We start from the raw sequence: 14911 nt of genomic DNA, 5'->3' as shown, positions 1-14911 counted from the left end.
TAGTCAAAAATCACTGCAACATAATTGGATCTATTTTAAGGGGTTTTTTTGTCAGTTATGGGGTTTGAACTCATCCTGTTCATGGTCTCTGAGCTCTTCTGCTTAAAGCTAGCGCTTGAGCTATAGCGCCACTTCTGTTTTTCTAATGGTTAATTGGAGATAAGAGTCTTATCTTTCCTGCTTGGGCTGGCTTTGAACTGCATTCCTCAGACCTCACCTTCTGAGTAGCTAGGATATAGGTGTGAGGCACAATAGAATAATATGAAGAACTTTCCATCAATAAGCTTTTCTTATTATGGGAAAGTTATATTTTAACAGGTAGCAAATGTAATTAGGATATGAGCAAACGCTTAAAGCTAACTGTGAGCCCTCATATTCAAACAGACTTACCCACTTGAAGTGTTTTCTTCTCCTCCTGCTTTGAATTAGTTCAGTAATTTAGCAGAAACCTGACGTTCATTTGATACATAATGTTTGCATTGTCTCTTAGCATTGGTACCCAGCATGTATGACATGTATTGTGCTCATCCTTATTAGTGTGCAAATGCATAGGAGGGCAGACATGTCCACAGATGAGGTCAGTTCGTGTGTACAGTTATATTGAAACACAGCGCTATGTAGTACACACATTGTGAGGGTGTATGTCTATGGAACTATACATATGTATATATGCAGGGGTGTGTGCATGTGTAATTATAAAATCACATGTTAATAGCATCTTTAACCTGGGCCAGTTCTTACTTCAGTTTTAGAACTGGAAGGTACTGTTGCCCTCTGTTCAGATCATAGAGTTTATTCAAATGTATCATCTTCTTCTCTCTTCTCTCTATAATGTTGTTAGGTGGGATGTTGAACACTACAGACCTCACAGTGCCAAATGGAGCTGGAAACAGCCCAGTGGGTGAGTAAATTCCTACTGTATGATTTTGTAGGATATGTAGAACTTTTTCCACAATACCTCTGCTTTTTCCTGTTCCTGTCACTGTGGCCTCAAGTTACCTTATGCTCCATTCATAAAGTACTTATTGCTTCCTCTGTTCTAGATATTGTTCTCTTCTAAAGACCATGTTACCTTAATGCAACGTTTATGTCAAAATAGTTTCATAAGGAAACATTTCCTTTTACAACAGGATGACATGTTTTCCAAGAGACTAGGACACAGAAATGAAGTTATTCCAAAAAAATAACTAAATCAAAAGGGGTTCGGGTCAAAGGGGAAAGCACCAGGACCCTGACTTCAACCCCCAATGCTACCAGAAAGGAAGAGTAAAACAGAAAAAAATAATTCAAGAGTCTGAGAGGTATAATAGCACATAAAATGAAAAGGAAGAAGACATAGTATACAACAAAAATGTCTAATGATATATTTAAATTGAAGTCCCAGGAGGCAAAGACTGAAAATTGGATAGAAGCACTTAAAACAATAGTCACAGAAATTTCTAAATCAGGCCCAAACACATACTCCACACACATGTTCACACACACATGAACAAAACAAGCCACAGATTCAGGAAGCTCTATTAAATAGAGCATACAAATAGTTGTATGCTTTCTAAGAAATTTAAACCTTGAAAGTACAGAAAGCTAGACAGGGCTTGTGGCACACACATGTAATTTTCCACCTATACTGGGAAGCTAAGTTGAATGTAAGTTGAGGGATGTGGTATGTCCAGGAAGAAAGCAAGACCCTCTCTCAAAAATAACCAGTGCAAAAGGGGGTTGTAAATTAGTAACAGTCTTCCTGGAAAATATTTTTTGGTAAAATTTCAGTAGTCATAAAAATGTATATTCTCTAAGCCCACTAATCCCATATCAGAGGATCTCTCCCTAACAGTAAATTAGAATATGTAAAGGTTCATCATAGCTTTATTTATAGTAATGAATAATAGGAAGAAATCAGCATATTCAGCAATATGAAAATTAAGTAATTTTAGCTAAATTCTTTTTACTCATGATTTTAAACTATGCAAAATATATGCTTATGAAAAATAATAGGAAGAGAGGAAATCCAAACTGATTACAGTAGTTAGGATAAGGGAAATATAAATGTTTTTCTTCCTTTCCTTCTCTACCTTTGATTTTTTTTTCTGTGATGCTTGTTTGTTTTTTTAAAATCTGTATTATAAGTCAAACTACACTTGGCAGCTTATGGTAAAATGGATCTTTTATGGCAATGATCTAGCTATTTAATTATGATTTTTACTAGATTCGTTTCTCTGCTCGAAACTTACATTTCATACTCAGTTTAAACTGTGGTTCAGATATCTTTAGAGACTCCTTTTAATTTGGGGAATATGTTTAAATATCAATCATGATGTGAAATCTCAGATAATTGGTCAACTTCACTTTTTACAGACAAGATGGAAAAAGATATATATATATATATTGGAGTAGAGTCAGAAGCTCAACATGCTTTTGGACCTACTGAGTGACGTGAAGTGAGGGTTTTCCTGGTGCAGGGTAGATAAAGGATAGATGAGGGGACAGAAGTTAAGAATGGAAGAAGTTGCTGTCTCTGTGAAGGGGTCGGGAGAGCAGAAGACAGCATCAGTACAGGCTAAACAGATTGGGTTGCAGTGATAGCAGTGATTCTGTGATTTCGTGGCCACCTAATGGTTGATAGAGACATGAAGCAGAAATTCAAGTTGAAGCCTTGTTCACATTGAAGCCAGGCCTGCTAGGGCCATCATGGATGCATGAAGTCTGTGACAGAGAGGAGAAAGTTGCCTCTTTGTACCTAAGAGTGACTAGGGAAGGGAATTCATTATTTGGAAGGAAGTATCCCATTGCCTAAGAATTGTCCCCAATTAGATCTACCTTCATCATCAGTTATTTCAAAACCATGTTTTCATTTGGTTTGGCTTTTAGTATCAGGAACTTCAGGTAGTCCTTTACATAAGTGGTATAGTATTAAAATTCATGTGTGTATGTGTGTCTGTCTGTGTGTTTGTGCGAACAGGGGCTTCAACTCAACTCAAGCTCTAGGCATTGTCCTTTAGCTTTTCACTCAAAGATGTCATTCTGTCACTTGAGCCACAGCTCTGTTTTCAAGTTCTTGTTAATTAATTGGAGATAAGAGTCCTTTGGACTTTTCCTGCCCAAGCTGGCTCTGAACCACAGTTCTCAGATCTCAGCCTCCTAGGATTAGGCATGAGCTCCCTAGGGTTAGACATGGGCCACCAGTGCCTGGTAATTTGCCAGGATGAATCTGATTTCACATATACAACTTGGTATAACATAGGATCCAGCAATATATCATCCTGTAATGACCATCCACTGCAGAGTGACTTTAGATCTCCTTACATTTCACTTGGTTCTCATAGAATACAAAGTTACCATTTATAAAAAGCTTTCTGATGATCCTCTTAAGTTACAAATTTGTATCATGAAAAGAAAATTCTGCTTAATCATTCATACTGGAGTATAAATCAATTAGTGTTCTAACAGAATCTACACACACTTGCATTATATGTGAAGATAAATTTTGTTAATATAACATTTTCATGCTGCTCTACATTATAAAGTTTCTATTTTGAATAATTATTTCATGAGCATTTTATGTTCTCCAGATGTCTAGATTAGTGATTTGCCCCTGCTCAACTCTGGAAAGAGTGCTACTTCCCAGAAGAAGGTCTGGAGTAGAAATGGTGTTGTCAACAGCATGGCTTTTTGAAGCTTAACAGGATGCAGGAAATTGCTCTGTGGGGTGTGCAGAGGAGATTCTACCCAGACCAAATACATGTTCCTTTAAGATAATGGAAGCAGAATGCTGGAAATAGCCTCATAAGTTTAGCTGAAATATAGTCAGTCATCACAGTAAAATTAAACCACAGAAATAATCAAACTTATGTCACTTGGTAAAAGTTGTGTAGAATACAAGAATTAAACAACAGAAGGGGCAAGGGAGGAAGAACCTTACAAAGTGTGTATATCCCTGTATTTCTGAATGGCTCCTGCCAGGAAGATGCTAGCCATTCCTTAGTGCCTTGCTGTTCTCTCTCTCCTTTTTTTTTTTTTTTTGCCTTGTCCTATTCAGATGTCAGACTTGGAAATGTATTGGTTAGGATTCAATGAAGTTGATAATAGCAAGTTGGCAGAAACTTATATAAGCATTAATACTTTTTTCCTTTCCCTAGGAAATGGATTTGTAAACTCAAGAGCTTCTCCAAATTTGATTGGAAATACTGGTGCAAATAGTTTAGGCAAAGTCATGCCTACAAAGTCTCCCCCTCCCCCAGGTGGTGGCAGTCTTGGAATGAACAGTCGGAAGCCCGATCTTCGAGTTGTCATCCCCCCTTCAAGCAAGGGCATGATGCCTCCCCTGGTGAGCTGGCCCTCTCCCTCCGAGTCACTCTCCCACATGCACAGTTTTGCATTCAGTTTGTATCTTCCTGTGGGATTTTAACTCCATGAAGTCCCAAACTTAGTGTCTCACCTCAATATTAGACACAAATCTATTTTAATTGCACAAAAATTGAATTACAAGAGGATAGGAAGTAAATTTTCTTAATAGTTAAAATTAAAGGTAAATATGGAGAGTTTGTTATACTTTATTTTGAGTTTACCAGACTAGGTCTTTGCTTAGAGATTTCATTCCTACATTTACGAATTAAGCATGATTTATTTCTCTTCTGTATTTGGCATATTTTTAGTAACCTTCTGTGAGCAAAACACTAACTCTTTTTTTTTTTTTTTTTTGCCAGTCCTGGGGCTTGAACTCAGGGCCTGAGCACTGTAATTGGACTTTCTCAAGGTTGGCACTCTATCACCTGAGCCACTTCTGGCTTTTTCTACATCTGTGGTACACTTAGTGCAAGCTAGGCAACCACTCTTACCACTAGGCCAAACTCCTGGCCCTCATTAAATATTTCTTCATACCAAAGAAACCTTGTAAAATATCTATAGAAAGCTGCATAATACACCCTTGAATGAGTTGTTCTCTGCATCATTTCTTGGTGTATTCCTTCTCAATAACCTTTCTACTTACTCTATAGAGTGTGCTTTTGAAGTGTATATTTATATGTGAAAAAGAGGAGAATATTTTTATTGTCCTTAGCTTCTTGTAGAAAAAGTTGAGACTGTACATTCAGGTTTTATAATCATTTTAACATAGCCGGTGTGTGACTGCTAGCACACAAGTGGGAGAGGGATAGGGTGTCACTGTGCTGTGCAGCTGTGACACTTACTATTTCATGTTTTTGCTAAGTGAAGGGGTATTATCAAGTTTAAATGCTGATTCTACACTTGCATTAATGCTTTATTGATTCCCAAACACCATCATATGGTTATTCTTCCATCCAGTCACAGTTAGCCTGTGATCATAGCTAGGGAGAGATGAAAATTGAGATTAAAGACTAATGAGAAATAGAGCTGAGGCCTTTGAGTTTTAATGTGTTTAAGGCTTAATCCTATGTCATTCGAAGATACAAAATACTGAAAACCATATTGCTTTCAGCTTTATAAGGGAAAAAGAACTTGAACGTATAACACATTCACAGTTGTCTTTAAGTCCATTGAATGCTGAGATTTTAGGACAGCCATCTGATGGGGAGTCTAGGGAAAGACAGCAGTGCCCTAACCTGCTAGGGTGAAGTTCAAACCCAGTTCACTTTCCAGAAAATGAACTAAAACTCTATACAGAACCAGCGGAAAGAAAGACATATAGAATATAAACTGAAGGAAATGGTCAAGCTGAAATACAAAAAGAAGAATAAGAAATAGCACCCAAGACTGAGAGACTATCAGATTACATTTAATGTTTATAATTGGAATTGGAATTTGCGGGAATGATACTTTAAGGAATAACAAATAAGGATTAAAAACCACCAGATATGCACATACATACACGTACACTCAGACTGCACAAAGAAAAAGGCAAAGATAAAAAATCTTAAAGACAACCAGAGAAACCAGAGACAAGGCAGGATACATTGCATAGAGAACCAAAGTAAGAATTTATACCATGCTTCTCTTCAGAAACTGTAAGCTGGGCAACAGTACAGTCATTTCTTTTTTTTTTTTTTTTTTTTGCCAGTCCTGGACTTGAGCTCAGGGCCTGAGCACTGTCTTTGGACTTTCTCAAGGCTAGAACTCTACCACTTGAGCCTCAGCACCACTTCTGGCTTTTTTCTATGTATGTGGTACCGAGGAATTGAACCCGGGTCTTCATGCATGCTAGGCAAGCACTCTACCACTAGGCCAAACTCCCGGCCCTGTGCTCCAAATTCTATACCTAGAAAAAATGTTTTTAAAAATGAAAGCAAAGGGGCTGGTAGTTTGGCTTAGTGGTAGAGTGTTTGCCTCGCATGCACGAAGACCTGGATTTGATTCCTCAGTACCACATACATAGAAAAATCCAGAAATGGTGCTGTGGCCCAAGTGGTAGAGCTCTAGCCTTGAGAAATCCCAAGGACAGTGCTCAGGCTCTGAGTTCAAGCCCCAAGACTGTCCCCCTCCCAAAAAAAAAGCAAAATAGACTTTCTCAAACAAAAATCATGGGAATTGATTGCCAAAGAATCCACTCTACAAGCAGTGTTAAAGAAAGGCCCCTGTGGAAGAACATGCCAACAAAAACTTGAGTCTTAGACAAGGAAGTGAAGAACAGTGTAAATGGAATAAATGAAGATTAAATTTTTTTTCTGTTTGCACTTTCTGAAAAGCTTTTATTTTACAACAATTTTAGATGTATAGAAACAATGGGGCTGGAGCCGGGCGTGGTGGCTCATGCCTATAATCCTAGTTACTCAGGAGGCTGAGATCTGAGGATCAAGGTTCAAAGCCAGCCCAGGCACTAAAGGACCTGAAACTCTTATCCCCAATTAACCTCTAGAATTGAAGTGGGGCTTGGCTCAAGGGTATGGTGGTAGCCTTGGCTGAATAGTTCAGGGACAGTGCCCAGGCCGAGTTCAAGCCTCATGACCCACGAGAGAGGGAGGGGGAGGGGGAGGAAGGGAGAGAGAGGGAGAGGGAGAGAGAGGGAGAGAAAGAGGGAGAGGGAGGGAGAGAGAGAGAGAGAGGGAGAGAGACAGAAAAGCTATACTTTATTCAGATTTTCTTAGTTTCACCTTTTTTTTTTCTGTTTCAATATCCAACTCAGGAAATATTTCTTTTTGTTAGTAGTCATGTCTTCTTTGGCTCTTCTTGACTGTGATAGTTCCCAAAACTTTTATCACTTTTTGAGGAGTATTAAGTATTATAGAAAATTCCTCTATTGAGATTTGCCTAATGTTTCTCATAAAATTCACATGGGTTTGTTGGAATGAAGAAGCCGTACGTAATAAGGTGTCGTTTTCATTATGTCAGGGTTGGCCTGTATCAACCTGACTAATCACTACTCATGTTAACTTGGCCACCTGGCTAGTGAACTGTAGGTTTATCTACTGTACATTTTTTTTCTTTAGTTGTAACAGGTTTTATGCTTTTTCAGAATGTTAACCTTAGGGAACTGGGGAGGAAACTGTATGAGGAGCTCTCTTTACATCTGCTATTAATTTTGATCACAAAGTTTACATACATGCAGAACAAAGTAAGAAAAGGAGCCAAAACAAAGGACATTTAGATAGCTCACCTCTTTTTGTCTCACCTCAGGGACTGCATATGCAAGATTGTTCAGAAAGACAAGATTTTCACTTTTGAAATATGTTTATAAGAATTATTATTGGGCCAGGAGTGTAGCCTAGTGGTAGAGTGCTTGACTACCTTGCATGAAGCCCTGGGTTCGAATCTTTACTCCAACATACACAGAAAAAAAAGCCAGAAGTAGAGCTGTGGCTCAAGTGGCAAAGCATTATTCTTGAACAAAAAAGTGTCCAAGAGAAGTGTTCAGGCCCTGAGTTCAAGCCCCAGGACTAGCAAAAAAAAAAAGAATTATTATTATTAATAATAAACTGAAAAGCTTAACACCAGTCTACATGTAGACATTTTAGAAACTGCTTAATAAAAGTATGTATTTTTTATTAAAATCATGAAGCCTCTGCAGGAAATGTCAAATTTGCCATAGATTCACACCCTGTAGATGAAAGTAAAAATTATGTATTTTATACACACACACACACACAGTGTTTGGTGGCATAGTTAGGAATAGATCTTCACTTGTAACAGAAATGCTAAAAAGCATTTAATATAGGCCAGACCCCAGTGGTTCGTGCCTATAATTCTCGCTACTCAGGGAGCTGAGATCTGAGGATCATGACTCAAAGCCAGCCTGGGCAGGAAAGTGTATGAGACACTTATCTCCAATAAGCTACCCCCAAAGAGCTGGAAGTGGTGCAGTAGCTCAAATGATAGAGTGCTAGCTTTGAGCAAAAGAAGCTCAGGGGCAGCACCCAGGTCCTGAGTTCAAGCCTCACAACCAACAACCCCCACCACTCTGTTGTTTGCAAATGATAACCATCCATAAAATGTTATTTGAAACTGTTATTTTTATTAACAAGTGTTTGAGTTCTGTCATCTTATCATAGAAGTGGGTCTTGTGGGGAATGAAGCACGTAGTAGGCATCTCCCTCCAGGGAGCCCAGAGTCCAGCAGGAGATACAGGGTCCGTGTGCAGGTGTGGGGAGTGATGGAGGATCGAGTTGTAAGTACAGAGTATTTTCAGGACTCCTAGTTCTGGTCTGCAGTCATGATTACAATTAGATACCCTGGGAGCACAGTTGTGGGTAAGAGAGGTTAGCCTCATAAGAGCCGATGGGGGTGGGGGAGGGATTTAAGACGTGCCCTAGAGAATTTGTACTTCTCTTCATTGTGTATATAATCATCTATGTAGAGTTCCAAGAAATTGCTCATATCCAAGCGCCGTTCTCCTAAGGAAAGATTTCATTGCTAGTCCTGACAGTTGTAGTAACTCTCTCCTTCCTCTTATGTGCTGAGTCCAGTCGGAGGAAGAGGAATTGGAGTTGGTGAGTGTGGATTTCTGTTTGAATGGAGTTGGAAAGTACTAATTTTATTCTCTTCCATGTTTTTATTTAACCAATGTTCCTTTGTTTATACAATATTTTTCTAATAATCACTATTCAAGAATTGATTGGAGTAATCTTCTGGGAGTACCGACCCTATAATCTTTCTGTATGTAATTATTTGTTGGAAGGAACATTGGAATAGAGCCTTTGAAAACAGTAGCTGTCCATGCGCACAGGACACTCATTAGGTTTGTTGGTAAGGAAATATACAAAATACCTTATATAGTTCTCTAAATGATTGAAGTATTTTTAGAAAATGACTTCATCCTCAAAGTTCCTCAGATTGTAACAGAGTCTTGTGTTATTCCTCTTTCTTTCAAAGAGATTACATCATTTTTGGTGAGGTCACCTTTTTCAGAGTTGGAATTGTTTCATCGTGCATGAGACACTTGGAACCACAAGGGGGTTCCCTGTTTATCACAAGGGATATCTACAATTGAACATGCACACATTTACTTTTCTAAAAGAAAACACTCTATTCTGAAAAGCAGTTCCTATGACTTTTCCAAAACAAATGTTCTCTTGAATTTTTCTCTGGAAGATCAGCTTGACTACAAATAACCTACTCCTTAATTGGGAACTAAAACCCAACTTCAGTGGCTCATTAGATGACTGGAAGTGTTCAGTTTTTATTATGGACAGGGCTAAGAGTGCATGGGAGCATGGGGAATAGAGGTTCACCTGGTTTTATTTACGTTTTGCCATTACCTGCATGCTGATGTGTTTGCACCGTTTGATTTCTTTTTATATAAGAAGAGATTGTTTTGTTTGCTTTGTGATTCGTTTTGGATGTGGTTTCCTATTGGTTAGCCGTAAATGTTGTATTAGAATAGATCATGAATATATTTGGGGGAAATAATGATTGTTTAATGATTATAGAATTAATAGCAAATTGTATTCTTTACCAAAGTTTTGGGTTTAGATTGAAATAATTCATCTCATACTTACCCTCTTTGTTTACCGTTAAGGTGTCCTGAATGCTTCTTTGAATGATGTGGCATTATATTTCCCCCTAGTGGTTCCAAAAGTCACTTATACAAAACCCAGTACTGTTGAAATCGGATATTTGAGGCCATTTCTGACATATTACTTCTGTTCCCACAGTAGCACTGCAAGCAGGCAAGACAAAGATTGCTATCTTCCCTACATGACGAATTATAGGTTCATGGAAACTTTGTTATTTTCCCAGGCTTAGGAAATAGGGAACCTGTTACTAAAACTTAGGCAGTATGTCTGTACACTACATGATCTTTTTGGCATCCTCTGAGGCTAGAAAAGAAAAACTAAAAGTAATAAACCAAGTTGGTTGGGGGTGTGGTTCAGTGGTAGGGTGTGTGCCTAGCATACTCAAGATCCTTAGTTTTATCCCTAATGGGCAGGGAGAGAAAGAAAGAGAGGAGGGAAGAAAAAAAAATGAACTGAGATCAGGTTCTTCAAATTATAATTTTTCAAGCATTTAGCCAGACACGTTTATCTCATCCTCCCAAAAATGATAGATAAAACCAAGTCGCATTCCAACTCTTCAGAATCCCAGAGCACCGAGATTCACTTTTACTGCTGTGGCATAGACTCTGAAATACTAATTATCTAATAATAACGTCTTCGTGGTTTTTTTTTCTTTTGTTTTTTTGTTTTTTTGTTTTTTTTTTTGCCAGTCCTGGGCTTAAGCTCAGGGCCTGAGCACTGTCCTTGGATTTTTCTCAAGGCTAGAGCTCTACCACTTGAGAGCCTCAGCACCACTTCTGGCTTTTTCTAAGTATGTGGTACCAAGGAATCGAACCTGGGTCTTCGTGCATGCTAGGCAAGCACTACCACTAGGCCAAACTCCCAGCCCCAACGTCTTCGTTTTTATAATGCCTCAGTTGGAGTTGTGCCTTGACCTTCTTGCGTATTAACTGTGGACTCTGTTCTGTTCCTCTGATGTTTGATTTTGACAAATGTTATTTGTAAGTCTGTGAGGAGAAACGGAGTCTATCACACTCCTCCACCCTGAAGACTGTGGCTGTCTTCAGCCAACTTGATCGTTTAATGGTTCTCTTGTTTTCTTCATTTCTAATGTAGCATCTGCTGTGTAAGGAGTTAATAGTGATGTATTCGCAGCCCTGTTGGCAGTTCTTTATATAAAAGCTCTCTACCGAAAGCTTCTCCTTTCAGAAGGACCATTAGAATACAGATCTTGCTCTACTGTTTAAAAGCAAAATGGGTCATGTGCAGAATCAGAGCAGGAAAGCAAAGTGCAAGCTGCTCTTACTTCCTGAGCCTCAACTCCAAACCATGTAAATGCATCAGTGCTGCAAAGACAGCTCCTCATGATTGCTGTGGTCATGAACCTGGAATCTATGCATATACACATGACCTTCACTTCTCAGCATCCAAAACCTGCACACTTTGCATTTAAAGGAGCCTAGCCATGTGTGCAAGTCCTCATTATACTAACACATGAAGTGCTCTCAGAAGGCAAGCTTCTATTTTAAGGCTGTGCCTCTGACATTCATAAACCATATTTTAAGAAGGAAAAGTGAATAATTAATGTAAAAACAGAGTTCTTGAAATTAAGTATTTAATTATTCCCTTTAGTATTTTATGGAAATAACAATATTCGCATGAAACTGTGAAAAGTATCACATTTAAATTGAAAGTTACTTGAAAAGTAATGAGCCTGAACCCAAGCGCATATAATAATACTTACTGTTTTCTCTGATCTCTCACAGAATACCCAAAGGATAAGCAGTTCTCAAGCCACTCAACCTCTCGCTACCCCAGTGGTGTCTGTGACAACCCCAAGCCTCCCTCCACAGGGACTCGTGTATTCCGCCATGCCGACGGCCTACAACACTGGTGAGTGGCCCCAGACCTCTTCCTGGCTTTTGTTCTCTCTGTTTTGTGGTCCACATGTGCTTCTGTGGAGTTTATTAAAATGACATGCACCTCAAGTTCGTCAGATTCAAGTTTGAATGTATTTTAAAAATACATGCTAGCTTTTAAGTTACAGAAAATATATCAGTAGTAGAATGAATTGACAGTTCCCTGTGTGTTGCTCAGATATTTCCACATAGTTTCTCACTACACAGTACCTTGCTCTTCCCTGCTTTCAGAAGAAAAAGGAGCTTTGTGTTTTGGAAAAGACATTGAGTCCCTTCTGGGGCGTGGCATTGCCGAGGTGTGTTTTCCTCCCATAACTATTCCTGTGGTCTGTCATTGCCCCTGAGGGATAAAGCAAAGACCTTAGCCAGGCACTCTTTGCTAAGAAGAGCTTTACCCTCACTTACACAGCTCATCTGAAAGTACCCGGAAGTGGGGGGTTATAGGGAGATGGAAGCGTGTCACAGTGGTGGGAGCAGTGCTGTTGACCAGGTGGCAGTGTGGAGAGCTGCGGTGTGCAGCAGTTCCTCTGGACTGGCCTGCAGTTTCCCTTTCCCTCTACCCGTTGCTTCAAAGGAACAAGAAGAAGGCAGTAAAGTTACTCTTTTATGATTTCTAAGTACGCTGTGGTAGAGATCAACTAATTTTAGCCCTCACAGTAACTGCTGTGGCACACCGCTCCCAACTGCTGTCCGGAGCTACCTGAGCTGAAGGAGGGCAGTTGACTGTTAAATTACCATTTAATTCAGGCTCTCACTCTTCTCAAACAATCTGAAAAGGTTTTTTTGAAAAAGAAAAGCCTTGTTGAAAATGCCAAAGGGGCTGGGATGTAGTTCAGTGGCTAAGTGCTTGCCTAGAGAGTGCAACATTCTTAGTTCCCTCCTCTGTACCAAAACAAGAAAAAAAGATACACACACAAAAAAAGTAGAAAATGGATTGGTACGCCATGCGCCATGCCACATGTCTTGGTGTTCGTGTCCTGGCTCCTGTCTCTTCTCCAGTCACCATGGCATCCCACTTTAGCTGTCCCTTATTGCTGATGTGGTTTGTTGGCATTGTTTTTCTGTTTTTTGTTTCTTCTCCAGTTCTCATGGCTCAGTTTTCTTGACAGTGTTAAGTGTATTTACAGGCTGCTGGTCTTTGAGACAGGAGGCCACCATGCCTTTTAATAAAGACTCCCAATTTGATCTTACAGGAAGAAAGAAAGAGAGAGAGAGAGAGAGAGAGAGAGAGAGAGAGAGAGAGAGAGAGAGAGAGAGAGAGAGAGAGGGAGAGAGAGAGAAAGCAGAAAGAAGCTAAAATCCGTCAGCCGCATACTAGCTTAGAGTCTGTGAATTATAGCCTGTTATTTATGTCTTGCACAGAACATTTTCTAGAGTAAAGCTAGGGATTAAACATTGCTAGAAAGTTGTTTTAGTACATGAATCACCTGCTAAAATGAGAGATCCCATGCTAGGGACATGACATTGCTGTGGAGTTTATTCTCTGTAAGGGGATAGGGAATTGTTGGCTGGTACCCCTGGGCGGTGCTGTACTGCTGAGGTTTTGTATTCATACTCTGAAATTGAGAAGGTAGGAAAGTTGTTGCTCAGAGACTAGATGTTCAGAGGCTGAGAAGTAGAGCTTGGAGCGGGCGTTAAATAGGCTGCATGTTATTACAGGCTTTTCACAGTACACAGACATTCGACTGTAGTGAATTTTATAAGCACCATTAGATTACAAAGATTATATATATATATTTACATACAATATAATGTATTGTGTATATATATTTTCTAAAGTCAAAGAGGAATTACAGGAACATATAAAAGTAGAGTCAGGCTGCCTTGAAATCATGTTTCCTTTGGCTTCAGTTGAATTCTTTTAACCAACTTTATCTCTGCTCTGTTCCTTATAGTGGCTATTCAGCTGTGTCCTATGATCTTTAATGTGTTTGCCTTTTAAAAATACTTGTCAGATAAATAGGTAGATAGATAGATAGATGGATGTCACCTACTTTTTGTAGTTATTGAGTACCAAATCCACGAGTAAGAAGAAATTTCTTGAAATAAAAGTAAAGTAGTGCTCGCAAGGAAACCCTGTAGAACGTGTTATGCTCCTGAGGTAGCATTGCTCCAGCTACTGAAGGCATGTGCACAGCTGTCGTGCACATGCGTTTTGAACGCAGCATGGTGGGTGCTCTGGGCACTGGGAGCAGCCTAGCCAGCTATGGAAGGCAGTGTGGTCTTGAGAAAGACACGGGGTGGCAGCTCCAGGAAAGAGCTGCCCTAGCCCTGCCAGCCAGGGCATGGAGGCGGGCTCAGGACTTAGCCAGAGAGAACAGAGGGAAGGATGCCGGCAGGGCGGGCAGGCACGAGAGGAGAGGAAGTAGGGATTCTGGGCTGTGTTGTGGTTTGGGACATGGTTTTGGCTGCTAAGTAAGGGAGTGTCGTGATCCTATTCTGTTGTTTAAAAGCATCATTTTGGCTCTGCTGTCACCAAGACCTGAGAGTCTAGCATGGTACAGTGGTCCCAGTATCAATAGCTGGGCGATAGGGAAGCCAGCCGTCCTGAGTGACAGTAGATGGAACTAAGCAGACCCGATGGTCAGTGGTGGGAGTGAGAAGTGAAGCCAGCAGAACCACACCACAGCCTTCTGGCACCAGCCATGGGTGTGTGTTAGCGTCGCTTTGTCATTTACCAAGTTCTGGGGTGTCTGAGGAAGAACACCAGGGCTCTTGGAACATGCCAGTTTGAGGAGTGGAGTAGCATCCCAGGAGACATGCCAGGTGGGCCACTGGGAGGCCATGAGGTCACAGGAGAGTGGTGGGCCAGAGAGGACCTGGATAGGCATTAGTGGAAGGAGGGTAGCTGACACACTCTTCACGTCCAAGAAAGACCCAAGAACTAGCTACACAGCTTCAACTTAGCTCCCTTTTCTTTCACAAAATGCTAATTTACTAGGCAGATCAACTTTGCTAAACACCTCTCCTGAGACTGAGAGAAAAATTAAAAGTAGAAGAGGTTTTTGCCACCTGTCTTTAGAACTAAAGGAAAAAGCCAAGTGTTAATGATGAACTGAAATAGCTCTCTATGTGTGAGTGATAACTAAT

The 14911-nt window shown here is 40.0% G+C and overlaps 1 protein-coding gene across 7 annotated transcripts in view; it reads left to right on the top strand.

Moving 5' to 3' along the window:
- The window catches only part of Mef2a (myocyte enhancer factor 2A), a 64068-nt gene that overhangs the window by 43200 nt on the left and 5957 nt on the right, over nucleotides 1-14911 (top strand). For 4 of the 7 annotated variants that reach the window (XM_090321472.1, XM_090321473.1, XM_090321471.1 and 1 more), the window contains 4 exons: nucleotides 842-901; nucleotides 4137-4324; nucleotides 8874-8897; nucleotides 11669-11795. In XM_090321472.1, the coding sequence (XP_090177598.1) occupies nucleotides 842-901; nucleotides 4137-4324; nucleotides 8874-8897; nucleotides 11669-11795 (399 nt within the window). The remainder of the gene's footprint in view (nucleotides 1-841; nucleotides 902-4136; nucleotides 4325-8873; nucleotides 8898-11668; nucleotides 11796-14911) is intronic. The other 3 variants (XM_090321475.1, XM_090321476.1, XM_090321477.1) reach the window with 2 other exon arrangements.

The sequence above is a fragment of the Megascapheus bottae genome, chromosome 30, assembly GCF_031878675.1.
Source record: "Megascapheus bottae isolate mThoBot1 chromosome 30, mThoBot2.hap1, whole genome shotgun sequence".
NCBI classification, from domain to species: Eukaryota; Metazoa; Chordata; class Mammalia; order Rodentia; family Geomyidae; genus Megascapheus; species Megascapheus bottae.
This window is presented reverse-complemented; position numbering and strand designations above follow the sequence as displayed.